The sequence below is a fragment of the Coregonus clupeaformis genome, unplaced genomic scaffold (assembly GCF_020615455.1).
Source record: "Coregonus clupeaformis isolate EN_2021a unplaced genomic scaffold, ASM2061545v1 scaf0117, whole genome shotgun sequence".
Lineage (NCBI taxonomy): Eukaryota > Metazoa > Chordata > Actinopteri > Salmoniformes > Salmonidae > Coregonus > Coregonus clupeaformis.
In genome coordinates this window covers 369,187-392,621 of record NW_025533572.1, presented here as the reverse complement: position 1 = coordinate 392,621, position 23,435 = coordinate 369,187, and the positions used below count along the sequence as shown (strand labels likewise).

The 23,435-nt window shown below is 50.7% G+C and overlaps 2 protein-coding genes across 3 annotated transcripts in view; one reads left to right on the top strand and one right to left on the bottom strand.

Annotated features, from left to right (window-relative positions):
* The window catches only part of polq (polymerase (DNA directed), theta), a 119,378-nt gene extending 113,352 nt beyond the window's left edge, over nucleotides 1-6,026 (top strand). The window contains exon 37 of the mRNA XM_045213510.1: nucleotides 4,880-6,026. Within this exon, the coding sequence (XP_045069445.1) occupies nucleotides 4,880-4,993 (114 nt within the window). The 3' untranslated portion in view covers nucleotides 4,994-6,026. The remainder of the gene's footprint in view (nucleotides 1-4,879) is intronic.
* A 105-nt stretch (nucleotides 6,027-6,131) lies between these two features.
* Nucleotides 6,132-23,435, bottom strand: part of LOC121558449 (inhibitor of apoptosis protein-like) — a 74,814-nt gene continuing 57,510 nt past the window's right edge. The window contains exons 17-18 of one of the 2 annotated variants that reach the window (XM_045213501.1): nucleotides 13,160-13,201; nucleotides 6,132-6,513 (exon numbers count right to left, since the gene is read on the bottom strand). In XM_045213501.1, coding sequence (XP_045069436.1) covers nucleotides 6,320-6,513; nucleotides 13,160-13,201 — 236 coding nt within the window. In that variant the 3' untranslated portion in view covers nucleotides 6,132-6,319. The remainder of the gene's footprint in view (nucleotides 6,514-13,159; nucleotides 13,202-23,435) is intronic. The other variant, XM_045213502.1, reaches the window with a different exon arrangement.

Here is a 23,435-nt window from a genome sequence, read left to right as displayed (position 1 = left end):
GTCCACCCATTATGGTAAACTAGCCATGGCTGCCAGTCCACCCATTATGGTAAACTAGCCATGGCTGCCAGTCCACCCATTATGGTAAACTAGTAATGGCTGCCAGTCCACCCATTATGGTAAACTAGCCATGGCTGCCAGTCCACCCATTATGGTAAACTAGTAATGGCTGCCAGTCCACCCATTATGGTAAACTAGCCATGGCTGCCAGTCCACCCATTATGGTAAACTAGCCATGGCTGCCAGTCCACCCATTATGGTAAACTAGTAATGGCTGCCAGTCCACCCATTATGGTAAACTAGCCATGGCTGCCAGTCCACCCATTATGGTAAACTAGTAATGGCTGCCAGTCCACCCATTATGGTAAACTAGCCATTGGCTTCCAGTCCACCCATTATGGTAAACTAGCCATGGCTGCCAGTCCACCCATTATGGTAAACTAGTAATGGCTGCCAGTCCACCCATTATGGTAAACTAGCCATGGCTGCCAGTCCACCCATTATGGTAAACTAGTAATGGCTGCCAGTCCACCCATTATGGTAAACTAGCCATGGCTGCCAGTCCACCCATTATGGTAAACTAGTAATGGCTGCCAGTCCACCCATTATGGTAAACTAGTAATGGCTGCCAGTCCACCCATTATGGTAAACTAGTAATGGCTGCCAGTCCACCCATTATGGTAAACTAGCAATGGCTGCCAGTCCACCCATTATGGTAAACTAGTAATGGCTGCCAGTCCACCCATTATGGTAAACTAGTAATGGCTGCCAGTCCACCCATTATGGTAAACTAGTAATGGCTGCCAGTCCACCCATTATGGTAAACTAGTAATGGCTGCCAGTCCACCCATTATGGTAAACTAGCCATGGCTGCCAGTCCACCCATTATGGTAAACTAGTAATGGCTGCCAGTCCACCCATTATGGTAAACTAGTAATGGCTGCCAGTCCACCCATTATGGTAAACTAGTAATGGCTGCCAGTCCACCCATTATGGTAAACTAGTAATGGCTGCCAGTCCACCCATTATGGTAAACTAGTAATGGCTGCCAGTCCACCCATTATGGTAAACTAGTAATGGCTGCCAGTCCACCCATTATGGTAAACTAGTAATGGCTGCCAGTCCACCCATTATGGTAAACTAGTAATGGCTGCCAGTCCACCCATTATGGTAAACTAGTCATGGCTGCCAGTCCACCCATTATGGTAAACTAGTAATGGCTGCCAGTCCACCCATTATGGTAAACTAGCAATGGCTGCCAGTCCACCCATTATGGTAAACTAGCCATGGCTGCCAGTCCACCCATTATGGTAAACTAGTAATGGCTGCCAGTCCACCCATTATGGTAAACTAGTAATGGCTGCCAGTCCACCCATTATGGTAAACTAGCCATGGCTGCCAGTCCACCCATTATGGTAAACTAGCCATGGCTGCCAGTCCACCCATTATGGTAAACTAGTCATGGCTGCCAGTCCACCCATTATGGTAAACTAGTAATGGCTGCCAGTCCACCCATTATGGTAAACTAGCAATGGCTGCCAGTCCACCCATTATGGTAAACTAGTCCATGGCTGCCAGTCCACCCATTATGGTAAACTAGTAATGGCTGCCAGTCCACCCATTATGGTAAACTAGCCATGGCTGCCAGTCCACCCATTATGGTAAACTAGTAATGGCTGCCAGTCCACCCATTATGGTAAACTAGCCATGGCTGCCAGTCCACCCATTATGGTAAACTAGTAATGGCTGCCAGTCCACCCATTATGGTAAACTAGCCATGGCTGCCAGTCCACCCATTATGGTAAACTAGTAATGGCTGCCAGTCCACCCATTATGGTAAACTAGTAATGGCTGCCAGTCCACCCATTATGGTAAACTAGTAATGGCTGCCAGTCCACCCATTATGGTAAACTAGCCATGGCTGCCAGTCCACCCATTATGGTAAACTAGTAATGGCTGCCAGTCCACCCATTATGGTAAACTAGTAATGGCTGCCAGTCCACCCATTATGGTAAACTAGCCATGGCTGCCAGTCCACCCATTATGGTAAACTAGTAATGGCTGCCAGTCCACCCATTATGGTAAACTAGTAATGGCTGCCAGTCCACCCATTATGGTAAACTAGTAATGGCTGCCAGTCCACCCATTATGGTAAACTAGCCATGGCTGCCAGTCCACCCATTATGGTAAACTAGTAATGGCTGCCAGTCCACCCATTATGGTAAACTAGTAATGGCTGCCAGTCCACCCATTATGGTAAACTAGCCATGGCTGCCAGTCCACCCATTATGGTAAACTAGTAATGGCTGCCAGTCCACCCATTATGGTAAACTAGTAATGGCTTCCAGTCCACCCATTATGGTAAACTAGCCATGGCTGCCAGTCCACCCATTATGGTAAACTAGTAATGGCTGCCAGTCCACCCATTATGGTAAACTAGTAATGGCTGCCAGTCCACCCATTATGGTAAACTAGCCATGGCTGCCAGTCCACCCATTATGGTAAACTAGTAATGGCTGCCAGTCCACCCATTATGGTAAACTAGTAATGGCTGCCAGTCCACCCATTATGGTAAACTAGTCATGGCTTCCAGTCCACCCATTATGGTAAACTAGTAATGGCTGCCAGTCCACCCATTATGGTAAACTAGTAATGGCTGCCAGTCCACCCATTATGGTAAACTAGTAATGGCTGCCAGTCCACCCATTATGGTAAACTAGCCATGGCTGCCAGTCCACCCATTATGGTAAACTAGTAATGGCTGCCAGTCCACCCATTATGGTAAACTAGTAATGGCTGCCAGTCCACCCATTATGGTAAACTAGTAATGGCTGCCAGTCCACCCATTATGGTAAACTAGTAATGGCTGCCAGTCCACCCATTATGGTAAACTAGCCATGGCTGCCAGTCCACCCATTATGGTAAACTAGTAATGGCTGCCAGTCCACCCATTATGGTAAACTAGTAATGGCTGCCAGTCCACCCATTATGGTAAACTAGTAATGGCTGCCAGTCCACCCATTATGGTAAACTAGTAATGGCTGCCAGTCCACCCATTATGGTAAACTAGCCATGGCTGCCAGTCCACCCATTATGGTAAACTAGTAATGGCTGCCAGTCCACCCATTATGGTAAACTAGCCATGGCTGCCAGTCCACCCATTATGGTAAACTAGTAATGGCTGCCAGTCCACCCATTATGGTAAACTAACCATGGCTGCCAGTCCACCCATTATGGTAAACTAGTAATGGCTGCCAGTCCACCCATTATGGTAAACTAGCCATGGCTGCCAGTCCACCCATTATGGTAAACTAGTAATGGCTGCCAGTCCACCCATTATGGTAAACTAGCCATGGCTGCCAGTCCACCCATTATGGTAAACTAGTAATGGCTGCCAGTCCACCCATTATGGTAAACTAGCCATGGCTGCCAGTCCACCCATTATGGTAAACTAGTAATGGCTTCCAGTCCACCCATTATGGTAAACTAGTAATGGCTTCCAGTCCACCCATTATGGTAAACTAGCCATGGCTGCCAGTCCACCCATTATGGTAAACTAGTAATGGCTGCCAGTCCACCCATTATGGTAAACTAGTAATGGCTGCCAGTCCACCCATTATGGTAAACTAGTCATGGCTGCCAGTCCACCCATTATGGTAAACTAGCCATGGCTGCCAGTCCACCCATTATGGTAAACTAGTAATGGCTGCCAGTCCACCCATTATGGTAAACTAGTAATGGCTGCCAGTCCACCCATTATGGTAAACTAGTAATGGCTGCCAGTCCACCCATTATGGTAAACTAGTAATGGCTGCCAGTCCACCCATTATGGTAAACTAGCCATGGCTGCCAGTCCACCCATTATGGTAAACTAGTAATGGCTGCCAGTCCACCCATTATGGTAAACTAGCCATGGCTGCCAGTCCACCCATTATGGTAAACTAGTAATGGCTGCCAGTCCACCCATTATGGTAAACTAGCCATGGCTGCCAGTCCACCCATTATGGTAAACTAGTAATGGCTTCCAGTCCACCCATTATGGTAAACTAGTAATGGCTTCCAGTCCACCCATTATGGTAAACTAGTAATGGCTGCCAGTCCACCCATTATGGTAAACTAGCCATGGCTGCCAGTCCACCCATTATGGTAAACTAGTAATGGCTGCCAGTCCACCCATTATGGTAAACTAGTAATGGCTGCCAGTCCACCCATTATGGTAAACTAGCCATGGCTGCCAGTCCACCCATTATGGTAAACTAGCCATGGCTGCCAGTCCACCCATTATGGTAAACTAGTAATGGCTGCCAGTCCACCCATTATGGTAAACTAGTAATGGCTGCCAGTCCACCCATTATGGTAAACTAGTCATGGCTTCCAGTCCACCCATTATGGTAAACTAGTAATGGCTTCCAGTCCACCCATTATGGTAAACTAGTAATGGCTGCCAGTCCACCCATTATGGTAAACTAGTAATGGCTGCCAGTCCACCCATTATGGTAAACTAGCCATGGCTGCCAGTCCACCCATTATGGTAAACTAGTAATGGCTGCCAGTCCACCCATTATGGTAAACTAGTAATGGCTTCCAGTCCACCCATTATGGTAAACTAGTAATGGCTGCCAGTCCACCCATTATGGTAAACTAGTAATGGCTGCCAGTCCACCCATTATGGTAAACTAGTAATGGCTGCCAGTCCACCCATTATGGTAAACTAGTAATGGCTGCCAGTCCACCCATTATGGTAAACTAGTAATGGCTGCCAGTCCACCCATTATGGTAAACTAGTAATGGCTGCCAGTCCACCCATTATGGCATCATTGACCTGACTGGGGAGGTCTGTTGAATTATATTTCTATGTTTGTAACGTCTTTCTGTCCAGGTGGCTCAGATAGTGAAAAGAGAGATGGAGAGCGCTGTGAAGCTCTATGTTAAGCTGAAAGCCAAGGTCAAGGTGGGAGCCAGCTGGGGAAGCCTGCAGGACCTGGACATCTGAACACCGGCCCAATTATCCCCCCGTCCTCACAAAGGACCTGAACAACAGCCCAACTATCTCCCAAAGGACCTGAACATCTGAACGACAGCCCAACTATCTCCAAAAGGACCTGGAGATCTGAACAACAGCCCAATTATCTCCCAAAGGACCTGGAGATCTGAACGACAGCCCAACTATCTCCCAAAGGACCTGGAGATCTGAACAACAGCCCAACTATCTCCCAAAGGACCTGGAGATCTGAACGACAGCCCAACTATCTCCCAAAGGACCTGGAGATCTGAACGACAGCCCAACTATCTCCCAAAGGACCTGGAGATCTGAACAACAGCCCAATTATCTCCCAAAGGACCTGGAGATCTGAACACCGGCCCAATTATCCCCCCTTCCTCCCAAAGAATGCACTTGTTCCCTTCTCTTCACTGAGTCTAAAGGAAATTACTGGTATGAAAAATATGTTGGAAATTGCCACTAGCCCATGCCTCCACCAATCCAATGCTTTGAGATTTGTGGGAGGTAATGAACGAGGAAGGAGATATTATTGGGACCTGTTGGTGACAGGGCAGAGGCACATGATTTGTGAACAACTTGAGGAGTTCCACGTTGTATGACTTTGTGGGTATAATGTTTGTGTCTAACGTTTTTAACCAGCATACTGAATTTAATGTAACGAGGAGCACTTCAACCTGCTGTGATGAAGAGGTAATGTGATGACATTTTTGATCCCAGTAATATTGATAGAAAATGGTGTGGTTACTGTCCACTACAAACATGAAAAAGTATGAAAATAAAAATAAAATAATGTATGCACTCACTACCTGTAAGTGTCTCTGGATAAGAGCGTCTGCTAAATGACTAAAATGTAAATGTAATAAATAATATTGGATTGGATCTGACGGTCAACTCAAACTACTGACGCATGATACTTATTTACTGTTACCCTAACCCTCACCCTCACCCTAACCCTACTGGTGTGTGTTATAGCAGAGATAAACCAATATTCCTGTTGTGAAGAATAAATGACTCATCTTCTGTGGAATTGTAACATGATTTTCTGTGTATCAACTGTTATCTGACTGAGAATGTCCAAGTTTGGGTTGAATGACGAATTTTTTTGAAGAAAAAGTTTCTAACAACATCCTGAAAAGCACAATCCTTTATTTCAGACAATTGATATCAGAACAATCATCACACCTTTTCAAATATGGCATGGTACAGATTTTGGACCCGGGCTATAAAAAATGGTTATCTACTGGGTGATGATGATGAACTGGGTGTTCAGCCCGGGTGGCCAGTGCCTAACATCCATCCTGGTTCCTCTTCGGTCTTCTAGGAGAGGAAGGTTCGGACGGTGCCCTTGACCAGTCCTCTGCAGATGGGACATTTCCTCAGGGATGGAGCACACTCCTTACAGACCACCAGGTGGCCACACGGGATGAACACCATGTTCACCTCCTTGTCCATACACACCTTACAGGTCCGCTCCTCCTGCAGCCGGCGCAGCTGCTCCTCCATCGGCAGGTCTGGAGTGGGGAGGAGAGGGGAGGAAGGAATGGGGGGCAGGGAGATGGAGAGAGGGAAGAGGAGGGCAGGGAGATGGAGAGAGGGAAGAATAGAGATGCAAAGTGAAAAACAACGCAACAGTAAACATTGGAAAACAAGGGAAGGGAAAGAGGATGCATTCAACTGAAATGTGTCTTCCTGAATCAGAGAGGTGCGGGGGGCTGCCATAATGGACATCCACGTCATCGGTGCCCGGAGAGCAGTTGTTGGGGGTTAACTGCCTTGCTCAAAGACAGAACGGCTGATTTTTCCACTTTTCCGGCTCGGGGATTCGAAACAACAACCTTTCGGTTACTGGCCCAACGCTCTTAACCGCTAGGCTACCTACCGCCCATGCTAGTGCATGCCGGTCATTAATGATGCAGCGGCCATCAGTGGATCTCTATGGCAAGATGCATCATTAATCAAAAGAGAATCATGCCTCTCTCCCAGAAGCTTGGCTGGGGCGTAGAACCATGCCTCTCTCCCAGAAGCTTGGCTGGGCGTAGAACCATGGCTCTCTCCCAGAAGCTTGGCTGGGGCGTAGAACCATGGCTCTCTCCCAGAAGCTTGGCTGGGGCGTAGAACCATGGCTCTCTCCCAGAAGCTTGGCTGGGGCGTAGAACCATGCCTCTCTCCCAGAAGCTTGGCTGGGCGTAGAACCATGGCTCTCTCCCAGAAGCTTGGCTGGGCGTAGAACCATAGCTCTCTCCCAGAAGCTTGGCTGGGGCGTAGAACCATGCCTCTCTCCCAGAAGCTTGGCTGGGCGTAGAACCATAGCTCTCTCCCAGAAGATTGGCTGGTGTGTAAAACCTGCGAATTCAGACAAATAGGTGTAATGGGTTCGCACTAAAAAATATAAATCTTACGTCGTTATTCAATGTTATTTGTATTTTTCTTTACTGCATCATGGATATTGTCCACAGACGCATCATTCACCCAAGTTGTCAAAATCGGGGGTCTGTAGTGATGCCTCAAGCACTGAGATGCAGGGCCTTAGACCGCTGCGCCACTCGGGAGCCAAAAGTGTGTAGATTGATGAGGGGAAAAAACACATCCATTTTAGAATAAGGCTGTAACGTAACGAAATGTGGGAAAGTCAAGGGGTCTGAATACTTTCCGAAGGCACTGTTCCTTGTGAGGAGAGGGTCCTATGTACTGAATTTCATGACTAGGTCAAACGGGGTTAGGGGCGTCAAAGTTCGCATTTTCAATCGATGGTTATAGCACCACCATCTGGCAAATCAGTGTCATTTTGTAAATGCCGGATCTCTACGGCAAGACGCATCTCTCACCCAAGTTTAATCAAAATCGGGCCAGTGCTGTCTGAGATATCGCGTGTGACGAGCGAATCAAAATCGGGCCAGTGCTGTCTGAGATATCGCGTGTGACGAGCGAATCAAAATCGGGCCAGTGCTGTCTGAGATATCGCGTGTGACGAGCGAATCAAAACCGGCCAGTGCTGTCTGAGATATCGCGTGTGACGAGCGAATCAAAACCGGCCAGTGCTGTCTGAGATATCGTACTAACGGACAGAGCCAAATCCACAGTCCCTCCCCGAATTCATTGTGGGGGACAACACAAACAAAGTCACACCACGAAACACAGACTGACACGTGGTAACACCTCTCTCTTACTGGTGCAGGGTAGAGCACCCACCACACTACTGTCAATCACTGCTGACAGCCAATACCAGCTCTCAGGAGGAGAACAAAACCCTCCCATTGGATGACACTGCTGACCCCGCCCATCCATCCCAGTTCCAAGGCCTCATTCCCCGGGCCAGCAGGTCTCATTCCCCGGGCCAGCAGGCCTCATTCCCCGGGCCAGCAGGTCTCATTCCCCGGGCCAGCAGGTCTCATTCCCCGGGCCAGCAGGCCTCATTCCCCCGGGCCAGCAGGCCTCATTCCCCGGGCCAGCAGGCCTCATTCCCCGGGCCAGCAGGTCTCTAAGCCAAAGCTACGAGCAGAAACAAGCCGTGTGTGTAGAGATGAAGCCGTGTGTGTAGAGATGAAGCCGTGTGTGGAGATGAAGCCGTGTGTGTGGAGAGATGAAGCCGTGTGTGGAGAGATGAAGCCGTGTGTGTGGAGATGAAGCCGTGTGTGTAGAGATGAAGCCGTGTGTGTGTGTAGAGATGAAGCCGTGTGTGTGGAGATGAAGCCGTGTGTGTGTGTAGAGATGAAGCCGTGTGTGTAGAGATGAAGCCGTGTGTGGAGATGAAGCCGTGTGTGTGGAGATGAAGCTGTGTGTGTGTGTAGAGATGAAGCCGTGTGTGGAGATGAAGCCGTGTGTGTGGAGATGAAGCTGTGTGTGTGTGGAGATGAAGCCGTGTGTGTGTGTAGAGATGAAGCCGTGTGTGTGTGTAGAGATGAAGCCGTGTGTGTGTGTAGAGATGAAGCCGTGTGTGTGTGTAGAGATGAAGCCGTGTGTGTAGAGATGAAGCCGTGTGTGTGGAGATGAAGCCGTGTGTATGTGTAGAGATGAAGCCGTGTGTGTGTGTAGAGATGAAGCCGTGTGTGTGTGTAGAGATGAAGCCGTGTGTGTGTGTAGAGATGAAGCCGTGTGTGTAGAGATGAAGCCGTGTGTGTGGAGATGAAGCCGTGTGTGTGGAGATGAAGCCGTGTGTGTGGAGAGATGAAGCCGTGTGTGTGGAGATGAAGCCGTGTGTGTGGAGATGAAGCCGTGTGTGTAGAGATGAAGCCGTGTGTGTGGAGATGAAGCCGTGTGTGTGGAGATGAAGCCGTGTGTGTGGAGATGAAGCCGTGTGTGTGTGTAGAGATGAAGCCGTGTGTGTGTGTAGAGATGAAGCCGTGTGTGTGTGTAGAGATGAAGCCGTGTGTGTGTGGAGAGATGAAGCCGTGTGTGTGTGGAGAGATGAAGCCGTGTGTGTGTGGAGAGATGAAGCCGTGTGTGTGTGGAGAGATGAAGCCGTGTGTGTAGAGATGAAGCCGTGTGTGTGTAGAGATGAAGCCGTGTGTGTGTGTAGAGATGAAGCCGTGTGTGTGTGTAGAGATGAAGCCGTGTGTGTGTGTAGAGATGAAGCCGTGTGTGTGTAGAGATGAAGCCGTGTGTGTGTAGAGATGAAGCCGTGTGTGTAGAGATGAAGCCGTGTGTGTAGAGATGAAGCCGTGTGTGTGTGTAGAGATGAAGCCGTGTGTGTGTGTAGAGATGAAGCCGTGTGTGTAGAGATGAAACTGTGTGTGTGGAGATGAAGCCGTGTGTGTAGAGATGAAGCCGTGTGTGTGTGTAGAGATGAAGCCGTGTGTGTGTGTAGAGATGAAGCCGTGTGTGTAGAGATGAAGCCGTGTGTGTGTGTAGAGATGAAGCCGTGTGTGTGTGTAGAGATGAAGCCGTGTGTGTGGAGATGAAGCCGTGTGTGTGGAGATGAAGCCGTGTGTGTAGAGATGAAGCCGTGTGTGTGTGTAGAGATGAAGCCGTGTGTGTAGAGATGAAGCTGTGTGTGTGTGTAGAGATGAAGCCGTGTGTGTGTGTGTGTGTGTGTGTGTGTGTGTGTGTGTGTGTAGAGATGAAGCCGTGTGTGTAGAGATGAAGCCGTGTGTGTGTGTAGAGATGAAGCCGTGTGTGTAGAGATGAAGCCGTGTGTGTAGAGATGAAGCCGTGTGTGTGGAGATGAAGCCGTGTGTGTGGAGAGATGAAGCCGTGTGTGTAGAGATGAAGCCGTGTGTGTAGAGATGAAGCCGTGTGTGTGTGTAGAGATGAAGCCGTGTGTGTGTGTAGAGATGAAGCCGTGTGTGTGTGTGGAGATGAAGCCGTGTGTGTGTAGAGATGAAGCCGTGTGTGTAGAGATGAAGCCGTGTGTGGAGAGATGAAGCTGTGTGTGTGTGTAGAGATGAAGCCGTGTGTGTGTGTAGAGATGAAGCCGTGTGTGTGTGTAGAGATGAAGCCGTGTGTGTGTGTAGAGATGAAGCCGTGTGTGTGTGTAGAGATGAAGCCGTGTGTGTGTGTAGAGATGAAGCTGTGTGTGTGTGTAGAGATGAAGCCGTGTGTGTAGAGATGAAGCCGTGTGTGTGGAGATGAAGCCGTGTGTGTAGAGATGAAGCCGTGTGTGTGTGTAGAGATGAAGCCGTGTGTGTGGAGATGAAGCCGTGTGTGTGTGTAGAGATGAAGCCGTGTGTGTAGAGATGAAGCCGTGTGTGTGGAGATGAAGCTGTGTGTGTAGAGATGAAGCCGTGTGTGTAGAGATGAAGCCGTGTGTGTAGAGATGAAGCCGTGTGTGTAGAGATGAAGCCGTGTGTGTGTGTAGAGATGAAGCCGTGTGTGTGTGTAGAGATGAAGCCGTGTGTAGAGATGAAGCCGTGTGTGTGGAGATGAAGCTGTGTGTGTGGAGATGAAGCTGTGTGTGTAGAGATGAAGCCGTGTGTGTAGAGATGAAGCCGTGTGTGTAGAGATGAAGCCGTGTGTGTGTAGAGATGAAGCCGTGTGTGTGTGTAGAGATGAAGCCGTGTGTGTAGAGATGAAGCCGTGTGTGTGGAGATGAAGCTGTGTGTGTAGAGATGAAGCCGTGTGTGTAGAGATGAAGCCGTGTGTGTAGAGATGAAGCCGTGTGTGTGTGTAGAGATGAAGCCGTGTGTGTGGAGATGAAGCCGTGTGTGTGGAGATGAAGCCGTGTGTGTGTGTAGAGATGAAGCCGTGTGTGTGTGTAGAGATGAAGCCGTGTGTGTAGAGATGAAGCCGTGTGTGTGTGTAGAGATGAAGCCGTGTGTGGAGAGATGAAGCCGTGTGTGTGTGGAGAGATGAAGCCGTGTGTGGAGAGATGAAGCCGTGTGTGTAGAGATGAAGCCGTGTGTGTAGAGATGAAGCCGTGTGTGTGTGTAGAGATGAAGCCGTGTGTGTGGAGATGAAGCCGTGTGTGTAGAGATGAAGCCGTGTGTGTAGAGATGAAGCCGTGTGTGTGGAGATGAAGCCGTGTGTGTGGAGATGAAGCCGTGTGTGTAGAGATGAAGCCGTGTGTGTAGAGATGAAGCCGTGTGTGTAGAGATGAAGCCGTGTGTGTAGAGATGAAGCCGTGTGTGTGTGTAGAGATGAAGCCGTGTGTGTAGAGATGAAGCCGTGTGTGTGTAGAGATGAAGCCGTGTGTGTAGAGATGAAGCCGTGTGTGTAGAGATGAAGCCGTGTGTGTGTGTAGAGATGAAGCCGTGTGTGTAGAGATGAAGCCGTGTGTGTGGAGATGAAGCCGTGTGTGGGGAGATGAAGCCGTGTGTGTGGAGATGAAGCCGTGTGTGTGTAGAGATGAAGCCGTGTGTAGAGATGAAGCCGTGTGTGTGTAGAGATGAAGCCGTGTGTGTAGAGATGAAGCCGTGTGTGTAGAGATGAAGCCGTGTGTGTAGAGATGAAGCCGTGTGTGTAGAGATGAAGCCGTGTGTGTAGAGATGAAGCCGTGTGTGTGGAGATGAAGCCGTGTGTGGGGAGATGAAGCCGTGTGTGTAGAGATGAAGCCGTGTGTGTGGAGATGAAGCCGTGTGTGTGTGTAGAGATGAAGCCGTGTGTGTAGAGATGAAGCCGTGTGTGTGTGTAGAGATGAAGCCGTGTGTGGAGAGATGAAGCCGTGTGTGTGTGGAGAGATGAAGCCGTGTGTGTAGAGATGAAGCCGTGTGTGTAGAGATGAAGCCGTGTGTGTGTGTAGAGATGAAGCCGTGTGTAGAGATGAAGCCGTGTGTGTGTAGAGATGAAGCCGTGTGTGTGTAGAGATGAAGCCGTGTGTAGAGATGAAGCCGTGTGTGTGTGTAGAGATGAAGCCGTGTGTGTGTGTAGAGATGAAGCCGTGTGTGTGTGTAGAGATGAAGCCGTGTGTGTAGAGATGAAGCCGTGTGTGTGTAGAGATGAAGCCGTGTGTGTGTGTAGAGATGAAGCCGTGTGTAGAGATGAAGCCGTGTGTGTGTAGAGATGAAGCCGTGTGTAGAGATGAAGCCGTGTGTGTGTAGAGATGAAGCCGTGTGTGTAGAGATGAAGCCGTGTGTGTAGAGATGAAGCCGTGTGTGTGTAGAGATGAAGCCGTGTGTAGAGATGAAGCCGTGTGTGTAGAGATGAAGCCGTGTGTGTAGAGATGAAGCCGTGTGTGTAGAGATGAAGCCGTGTGTGTGTGTAGAGATGAAGCCGTGTGTGTGTGTAGAGATGAAGCCGTGTGTGTGTAGAGATGAAGCCGTGTGTGTAGAGATGAAGCCGTGTGTGTGTAGAGATGAAGCCGTGTGTAGAGATGAAGCCGTGTGTGTGTAGAGATGAAGCCGTGTGTGTAGAGATGAAGCCGTGTGTGTAGAGATGAAGCCGTGTGTGTAGAGATGAAGCCGTGTGTGTGTGTAGAGATGAAGCCGTGTGTGGAGAGATGAAGCCGTGTGTGTAGAGATGAAGCCGTGTGTGTAGAGATGAAGCTGTGTGTGTGTGGAGAGATGAAGCCGTGTGTGTAGAGATGAAGCCGTGTGTGTGTGTGTAGAGATGAAGCCGTGTGTGGAGAGATGAAGCCGTGTGTGTAGAGATGAAGCCGTGTGTGTAGAGATGAAGCTGTGTGTGTGTGTAGAGATGAAGCCGTGTGTGTGTGTGTGTGTGTGTGTGTGTGTGTGTGTGTGTGTGTGTAGCCAGGTAGTGTGTGTATGAAAGTATGTGTGTGTATACCTGAGAGATCTTGACTCGGTGATGCGGCTTCATTTGCCTGGGCTGAAAGGTGCATTGAGAACAAGAATTAAACAGAAGTTTGAAATTAAACTGGACTGGGCTGAGCTGGGTGAAGTGGGACTAACTGGACTGAACTGAGCTGGGTGAAGTGGGACTAACTGGACTGAACTGAGCTGGGTGAAGTGGGACTAACTGGACTGGGCTGAGCTGGGTGAAGTGGGACTAACTGGACTGAACTGAGCTGGGTGAAGTGGGACTAACTGGACTGGGCTGAGCTGGGTGAAGTGGGACTAACTGGACTGGGCTGAGCTGGGTGAAGTGGGACTAACTGGACTGGGCTGAGCTGGGTGAAGTGGGACTGGGCTGAGCTGGGTGAAGTGGGACTAACTGGACTGGGCTGAGCTGGGTGAAGTGGGACTGGGCTGAGCTGGGTGAAGTGGGACTAACTGGACTGGGCTGAGCTGGGTGAAGTGGGACTAACTGGACTGGGCTGAGCTGGGTGAAGTGGGACTAACTGGACTGGGCTGAGCTGGGTGAAGTGGGACTAACTGGACTGAGCTGAGCTGGGTGAAGTGGGACTAACTGGACTGAACTGAGCTGGGTGAAGTGGGACTAACTGGACTGGGCTGAGCTGGGTGAAGTGGGACTAACTGGACTGAACTGAGCTGGGTGAAGTGGGACTAACTGGACTGGGCTGAGCTGGGTGAAGTGGGACTAACTGGACTGGGCTGAGCTGGGTGAAGTGGGACTAACTGGACTGGGCTGAGCTGGGTGAAGTGGGACTAACTGGACTGGGCTGAGCTGGGTGAAGTGGGACTAACTGGACTGGGCTGAGCTGGGTGAAGTGGGACTAACTGGACTGGGCTGAGCTGGGTGAAGTGGGACTAACTGGACTGGGCTGAGCTGGGTGAAGTGGGACTAACTGGACTGGGCTGAGCTGGGTGAAGTGGGACTAACTGGACTGAACTGAGCTGGGTGAAGTGGGACTAACTGGACTGGGCTGAGCTGGGTGAAGTGGGACTAACTGGACTGGGCTGAGCTGGGTGAAGTGGGACTAACTGGACTGAACTGAGCTGGGTGAAGTGGGACTAACTGGACTGGGCTGAGCTGGGTGAAGTGGGACTAACTGGACTGGGCTGAGCTGGGTGAAGTGGGACTAACTGGACTGGGCTGAGCTGGGTGAAGTGGGACTAACTGGACTGGGCTGAGCTGGGTGAAGTGGGACTAACTGGACTGGGCTGAGCTGGGTGAAGTGGGACTAACTGGACTGGGCTGAGCTGGGTGAAGTGGGACTAACTGGACTGGGCTGAGCTGGGTGAAGTGGGACTAACTGGACTGGGCTGAGCTGGGTGAAGTGGGACTAACTGGACTGGGCTGAGCTGGGTGAAGTGGGACTAACTGGACTGGGCTGAGCTGGGTGAAGTGGGACTAACTGGACTGGGCTGAGCTGGGTGAAGTGGGACTAACTGGACTGGGCTGAGCTGGGTGAAGTGGGACTAACTGGACTGGACTGGGTGAACAGTAACGGCGCCGATAGACGTGATCGCCTTGTTTCAAGCAACTTTACAGTATTTTTATTTTATTTCTTACATTATTAGCCCAGAACATTTATTTGCATTATTCTATATTTCTTAATTCCATTCTTTTATTTTTAGATGTGTGTATTGTTAGATATTACTGCACTGTTGGAGCTAGGAACACAAGCATTTCACTACACCCGCAATAACATCTGGTAAATACACTATATATACAGCAGTATGTGGACACCCCTTCATATTAGTGGATTCGGCTAATTCAGCCACACCCGTTGCTGACAAGTGTATAAAATTTAGCACACGGCCATGCAATCTCCATAGACAAACATTGGCAGTAGAATGGCCTTACTGAAGAGCTCAGTGACTTTCAACGTGGCACCGTCCTAGGATGCCACCTTTCCAACAAGTCAGTTCGTCAAATTTCTGCCCTGCTAGAGCTGCCCCGGTCAACTGTAAGTGCTGTTATTGTGAAGTGGAAACGTCTAGGAGCAACAACGGCTCAGCCGCGAAGTGGTAGGCCACACAAGCTCACAGAACGGGACCGCCGAGTGCTGAAGTGCGTAAAGGTCGTCTGTCCTCGGTTGCAACACTCACTACAGAGTTCCGAACTGCCTCTGGAAGCAACATCAGCACAATAACTGTACGTCGGGTGCTTCATGAAATGGGTTTCCATGGCCGAGCAGCCGCACACAAACCTCAGATCACCATGAGCAATGCCAAGCGTCGGCTGGAGTGGTGTAAAGCTCACCGCCATTGGACTCTGGAGCAGTGGAAACGCGTTCTCTGGAGTGATGAATCACGCTTCACCATCTGGCAGTCCAACGGACAAATCTGGGTTTGGCGGATGCCAGGAGAACGCTACCTGCCCAAATGCATAGTGCCAACTGTAAAGTTTGGTGGAGGAGGAATAATGGTCTGGGGCTGTTTTTCATGGTTCGGGCTAGGCCCCTTAGTTCCAGTGAAGGGAAATCTTAACGCTAAAGCATACAATGACATTCTAGACGATTCTGTGCTTCCAACCTTGTGACAACAGTTTGGGGAAGGCCCTTTCCTGTTTCAGCATGACAATGCCCCCGTGCACAAAGCGAGGTCCATACAGAAATGGTTTGTCAAGATCGGTGTGGAAGAACTTGACTGGCCTGCACAGAGCCCTGACCTCAACCCCATTGAACACCTTTGGGATGAATTGGAACGCCGACTGCGAGCCAGGCCTAATCGCCCAACATCAGTGCCCGACCTCACTAATGCTCTTGTGGCTGAATGGAAGCAAGTCCCAGCAGCAATGTTCCAACATCTAGTGGAAAGCCTTCCCAGAAGAGTGGAGGCTGTTATAGCAGCAAAGGGGGACCAACTCCATATTAATGACCATGATTTTGGAATGAGATGTTCGACAAGCAGGTGTCCACATACTTTTGGTCATGTAGTGTACATGTATGCGACCAATCAAATTTGATTTGAAGTGGGACTAACTGGACTGAACTGAACTGGGTGAAGTGGGACTAACTGGACTGAACTGAGCTGGGTGAAGTGGGACTAACTGGACTGAACTGAGCTGGGTGAAGTGGGACTAACTGGACTGGGCTGAGCTGGGTGAAGTGGGACTAACTGGACTGAACTGAACTGGGTGAAGTGGGACTAACTGGACTGAACTGAACTGGGTGAAGTGGGACTAACTGGACTGGACTGGGTGAAGTGGGACTAACTGGACTGAACTGAACTGGGTGAAGTGGGACTAACTGGACTGAACTGAACTGGGTGAAGTGGGACTAACTGGACTGAACTGAACTGGGTGAAGTGGGACTAACTGGACTGGGTGAAGTGGGACTAACTGGACTGAACTGGGTGAAGTGGGACTAACTGGACTGAACTGGGTGAAGTGGGACTAACTGGACTGAACTGGGTGAAGTGGGTGAAGTGGGACTAACTGGACTGGACTGGGTGAAGTGGGACTAACTGGACTGAACTGGGTGAAGTGGGCCTAACTGGACTAAACTGGGTGAAGTGGGACTAACTGGACTGAACTGGGTGAAGTGGGACTAACCGGACTGGACTGGGTGAAGTGGGACTAACTGGACTGGGTGAAGTGGGACTAACTGGACTGGGTGAAGTGGGGCTAACTGGGTTAAGTGGGACTAACTGACTGGGTGAAGTGGGACTAACTGGACTGGACTGGGTGAAGTGGGGCTAACTGGGTGAAGTGGGACTAACTGACTGGGTGAAGTGGGACTAACTGGACTGGACTGGGTGAAGTGGGACTAACTGGACTGGGTGAAGTGGGACTAACTGGACTGAGCTGGGTGAAGTGGGACTAACTGGACTGAACTGGGTGAAGTGGGACTAACTGGACTGAACTGAATTGGGTGAAGTGGGACTAACTGGACTGAACTGAACTGGGTGAAGTGGGACTAACTGGACTGGGTGAAATGGGACTAACTGGACTGGACTGGGTGAAGTGGGACTAACTGGACTGAACTGAATTGGGTGAAGTGGGACTAACTGGACTGGACTGAACTGGGTGAAGTGGGACTGACTGAACTGGGTGAAGTGGGACTGACTGGACTGGGTGAAGTGGGACTAACTGGACTGGACGAAGTGGGACTAACTGGACTGAACTGGGTGAAGTGGGACTAACTGGACTGAACTGGGTGAAGTGGGACCAACTGGACTGAACTGGGTGAAGTGGGACTAACTGGACTGGACTGGGTGAAGTGGGACTAACTGGACTGGACTGGGTGAAGTGGGACTAACTGGACTGGACTGGGTGAAGTGGGACTAACTGGACTGGACTGGGTGAAGTGGGACTAACTGGACTGGACTGGGTGAAGTGGGACTAACTGGACTGAACTGGGTGAAGTGGGACTAACTGGACTGAACTGGGTGAAGTGGGACCAACTGGACTGAACTGGGTGAAGTGGGACCAACTGGACTGGACTGGGTGAAGTGGGACCAACTGGACTGAACTGGGTGAAGTGGGACTAACTGGACTGGACTGGGTGAAGTGGGACTAACTGGACTGAACTGAGCTGGGTGAAGTGGGACTAACTGGACTGAACTGAGCTGGGTGAAGTGGGACTAACTGGACTGAACTGAGCTGGGTGAAGTGGGACTAACTGGACTGAACTGGGTGAAGTGGGACCAACTGGACTGAACTGGGTGAAGTGGGACTAACTGGACTGAACTGGGTGAAGTGGGACTAACTGGACTGGACTGGGTGAAGTGGGACTAACTGGACTGGACTGGGTGAAGTGGGACTAACTGGACTGAACTGAGCTGGGTGAAGTGGGACTAACTGGACTGGGTGAACTAGGTGAAGTGGGACTAACTGGACTGAACTTGGTGAAGTGGGACTAACTGGACTGAACTGGGTGAAGTGGGACTAACTGGACTGCACTGGGTGAAGTGGGACCAACTGGACTGAACTGGGTGAAGTGGGACTAACTGGACTGGACTGGGTGAAGTGGGACTAACTGGACTGAACTGGGTGAAGTGGGACTAACTGGACTGGGTGAAGTGGGACTAACTGGACTGGGTGAAGTGGGACTAACTGGACTGAACTGGGTGAAGTGGGACTAACTGGACTGAACTGGGTGAAGTGGGACTAACTGGACTGAACTGGGTGAAGTGGGACTAACTGGACTGGACTGGGTGAAGTGGGACTAACTGGACTGAACTTGGTGAAGTGGGACTAACTGGACTGAACTGGGTGAAGTGGGACTAACTGGACTGGACTGGGTGAAGTGGGACTAACTGGACTGAACTTGGTGAAGTGGGACTAACTGGACTGAACTGGGTGAAGTGGGACTAACTGGACTGGACTGGGTGAAGTGGGACTAACTGGACTGGACTGGGTGAAGTGGGACTAACTGGACTGGGTGAAGTGGGACTAACTGGACTGGACTGGGTGAAGTGGGACCAACTGGACTGAACTGGGTGAAGTGGGACTAACTGGACTGGACTGGGTGAAGTGGGACCAACTGGACTGAACTGGGTGAAGTGGGACTAACTGGACTGGACTGGGTGAAGTGGGACTAACTGGACTGCACTGGGTGAAGTGGGACTAACTGGACTGCACTGGGTGAAGTGGGACCAACTGGACTGAACTGGGTGAAGTGGGACTAACTGAACTGGACTGGGTGAAGTGGGACTAACTGGACTGAACTGGGTGAAGTGGGACTAACTGGACTGGGTGAAGTGGGACTAACTGGACTGAACTGGGTGAAGTGCGACTAACTGGACTGCACTGGGTGAAGTGGGACCAACTGGACTGAGCTGGGTGAAGTGGGACTAACTGGACTGAACTGAGCTGGGTGAAGTGGGACTAACTGGACTGAACTGAGCTGGGTGAAGTGGGACTAACTGGACTGAACTGAGCTGGGTGAAGTGGGACTAACTGGACTGGGCTGAGCTGGGTGAAGTGGGACTAACTGGACTGAACTGAACTGGGTGAAGTGGGACTAACTGGACTGGACTGGGTGAAGTGGGACTAACTGGACTGAACTGAACTGGGTGAAGTGGGACTAACTGGACTGAACTGAACTGGGTGAAGTGGGACTAACTGGACTGAACTGAACTGGGTGAAGTGGGACTAACTGGACTGGGTGAAGTGGGACTAACTGGACTGAACTGGGTGAAGTGGGACTAACTGGACTGAACTGGGTGAAGTGGGTGAAGTGGGACTAACTGGACTGGACTGGGTGAAGTGGGACTAACTGGACTGAACTGGGTGAAGTGGGCCTAACTGGACTAAACTGGGTGAAGTGGGACTAACTGGACTGAACTGGGTGAAGTGGGACTAACTGGACTGAACTGGGTGAAGTGGGACTAACTGGACTGGGTGAAGTGGGACTAACTGGACTGGGTGAAGTGGGGCTAACTGGGTTAAGTGGGACTAACTGACTGGGTGAAGTGGGACTAACTGGACTGGACTGGGTGAAGTGGGGCTAACTGGGTGAAGTGGGACTAACTGACTGGGTGAAGTGGCACTAACTGGACTGAGCTGGGTGAAGTGGGACTAACTGGACTGAACTGGGTGAAGTGGGACTAACTGGACTGAACTGAATTGGGTGAAGTGGGACTAACTGGACTGAACTGAACTGGGTGAAGTGGGACTAACTGGACTGGGTGAAATGGGACTAACTGGACTGGACTGGGTGAAGTGGGACTAACTGGACTGAACTGAATTGGGTGAAGTGGGACTAACTGGACTGGACTGAACTGGGTGAAGTGGGACTGACTGGACTGGGTGAAGTGGGACTAACTGGACTGAACTGGGTGAAGTGGGACTAACTGGACTGGACGAATTGGGACTAACTGGACTGAACTGGGTGAAGTGGGACTAACTGGACTGAACTGGGTGAAGTGGGACCAACTGGACTGAACTGGGTGAAGTGGGACTAACTGGACTGGACTGGGTGAAGTGGGACCAACTGGACTGAACTGGGTGAAGTGGGACTAACTGGACTGGACTGGGTGAAGTGGGACTAACTGGACTGGACTGGACTGGGTGAAGTGGGACTAACTGGACTGGACTGGGTGAAGTGGGACTAACTGGACTGAACTGGGTGAAGTGGGACTAACTGGACTGAACTGGGTGAAGTGGGACCAACTGGACTGGACTGGGTGAAGTGGGACCAACTGGACTGAACTGGGTGAAGTGGGACTAACTGGACTGGACTGGGTGAAGTGGGACTAACTGGACTGAACTGAGCTGGGTGAAGTGGGACTAACTGGACTGAACTGAGCTGGGTGAAGTGGGACTAACTGGACTGAACTGAGCTGGGTGAAGTGGGACTAACTGGACTGAACTGGGTGAAGTGGGACTAACTGGACTGAACTGAATTGGGTGAAGTGGGACTAACTGGACTGAACTGAACTGGGTGAAGTGGGACTAACTGGACTGGGTGAAGTGGGACTAACTGGACTGAACTGGGTGAAGTGGGACTAACTGGACTGAACTGGGTGAAGTGGGACTAACTGGACTGAACTGGGTGAAGTGGGACTAACTGGACTGGACTGGGTGAAGTGGGACTAACTGGACTGGACTGGGTGAAGTGGGACTAACTGGACTGAACTGAGCTGGGTGAAGTGGGACTAACTGGACTGGGTGAACTAGGTGAAGTGGGACTAACTGGACTGAACTTGGTGAAGTGGGACTAACTGGACTGAACTGGGTGAAGTGGGACTAACTGGACTGCACTGGGTGAAGTGGGACCAACTGGACTGAACTGGGTGAAGTGGGACTAACTGGACTGGACTGGGTGAAGTGGGACTAACTGGACTGAACTGGGTGAAGTGGGACTAACTGGACTGGGTGAAGTGGGACTAACTGGACTGGGTGAAGTGGGACTAACTGGACTGAACTGGGTGAAGTGGGACTAACTGGACTGAACTGGGTGAAGTGGGACTAACTGGACTGAACTGGGTGAAGTGGGACTAACTGGACTGGACTGGGTGAAGTGGGACTAACTGGACTGAACTTGGTGAAGTGGGACTAACTGGACTGAACTGGGTGAAGTGGGACTAACTGAACTGGACTGGGTGAAGTGGGACCAACTGGACTGAGCTGGGTGAAGTGGGACTAACTGGACTGAACTGAGCTGGGTGAAGTGGGACTAACTGGACTGAACTGAGCTGGGTGAAGTGGGACTAACTGGACTGAACTGAGCTGGGTGAAGTGGGACTAACTGGACTGGGCTGAGCTGGGTGAAGTGGGACTAACTGGACCGAACTGAACTGGGTGAAGTGGACTAACTGGACTGGACTGGGTGAAGTGGGACTAACTGGACTGAACTGAACTGGGTGAAGTGGGACTAACTGGACTGAACTGAACTGGGTGAAGTGGGACTAACTGGACTGAACTGAACTGGGTGAAGTGGGACTAACTGGACTGGGTGAAGTGGGACTAACTGGACTGAACTGGGTGAAGTGGGACTAACTGGACTGAACTGGGTGAAGTGGGTGAAGTGGGACTAACTGGACTGGACTGGGTGAAGTGGGACTAACTGGACTGAACTGGGTGAAGTGGGCCTAACTGGACTAAACTGGGTGAAGTGGGACTAACTGGACTGAACTGGGTGAAGTGGGACTAACTGGACTGAACTGGGTGAAGTGGGACTAACCGGACTGGACTGGGTGAAGTGGGACTAACTGGACTGGGTGAAGTGGGACTAACTGGACTGGGTGAAGTGGGGCTAACTGGGTTAAGTGGGACTAACTGACTGGGTGAAGTGGGACTAACTGGACTGGACTGGGTGAAGTGGGGCTAACTGGGTGAAGTGGGACTAACTGACTGGGTGAAGTGGCACTAACTGGACTGAGCTGGGTGAAGTGGGACTAACTGGACTGAACTGGGTGAAGTGGGACTAACTGGACTGAACTGAATTGGGTGAAGTGGGACTAACTGGACTGAACTGAACTGGGTGAAGTGGGACTAACTGGACTGGGTGAAATGGGACTAACTGGACTGGACTGGGTGAAGTGGGACTAACTGGACTGAACTGAATTGGGTGAAGTGGGACTAACTGGACTGGACTGAACTGGGTGAAGTGGGACTGACTGGACTGGGTGAAGTGGGACTAACTGGACTGAACTGGGTGAAGTGGGACTAACTGGACTGGGACCGAATTGGGACCAACTGGACTGAACTGGGTGAAGTGGGACTAACTGGACTGAACTGGGTGAAGTGGGACCAACTGGACTGAACTGGGTGAAGTGGGACTAACTGGACTGGACTGGGTGAAGTGGGACCAACTGGACTGAACTGGGTGAAAGTGGGACTAACTGGACTGGACTGGGTGAAGTGGGACTAACTGGACTGGACTGGACTGGGTGAAGTGGGACTAACTGGACTGGACTGGGTGAAGTGGGACTAACTGGACTGAACTGGGTGAAGTGGGACTAACTGGACTGAACTGGGTGAAGTGGGACCAACTGGACTGGACTGGGTGAAGTGGACCAACTGGACTGAACTGGGTGAAGTGGGACCAACTGGACTGGACTGGGTGAAGTGGGACTAACTGGACTGAACTGAGCTGGGTGAAGTGGGACTAACTGGACTGAACTGAGCTGGGTGAAGTGGGACTAACTGGACTGAACTGAGCTGGGTGAAGTGGGACTAACTGGACTGAACTGGGTGAAGTGGGACTAACTGGACTGAACTGAATTGGGTGAAGTGGGACTAACTGGACTGAACTGAACTGGGTGAAGTGGGACTAACTGGACTGGGTGAAGTGGGACTAACTGGACTGAACTGGGTGAAGTGGGACTAACTGGACTGAACTGGGTGAAGTGGGACTAACTGGACTGAACTGGGTGAAGTGGGACTAACTGGACTGGACTGGGTGAAGTGGGACTAACTGGACTGGACTGGGTGAAGTGGGACTAACTGGACTGAACTGAGCTGGGTGAAGTGGGACTAACTGGACTGGGTGAACTAGGTGAAGTGGGACTAACTGGACTGAACTTGGTGAAGTGGGACTAACTGGACTGAACTGGGTGAAGTGGGACTAACTGGACTGCACTGGGTGAAGTGGGACCAACTGGACTGAACTGGGTGAAGTGGGACTAACTGGACTGGACTGGGTGAAGTGGGACTAACTGGACTGAACTGGGTGAAGTGGGACTAACTGGACTGGGTGAAGTGGGACTAACTGGACTGGGTGAAGTGGGACTAACTGGACTGAACTGGGTGAAGTGGGACTAACTGGACTGAACTGGGTGAAGTGGGACTAACTGGACTGAAC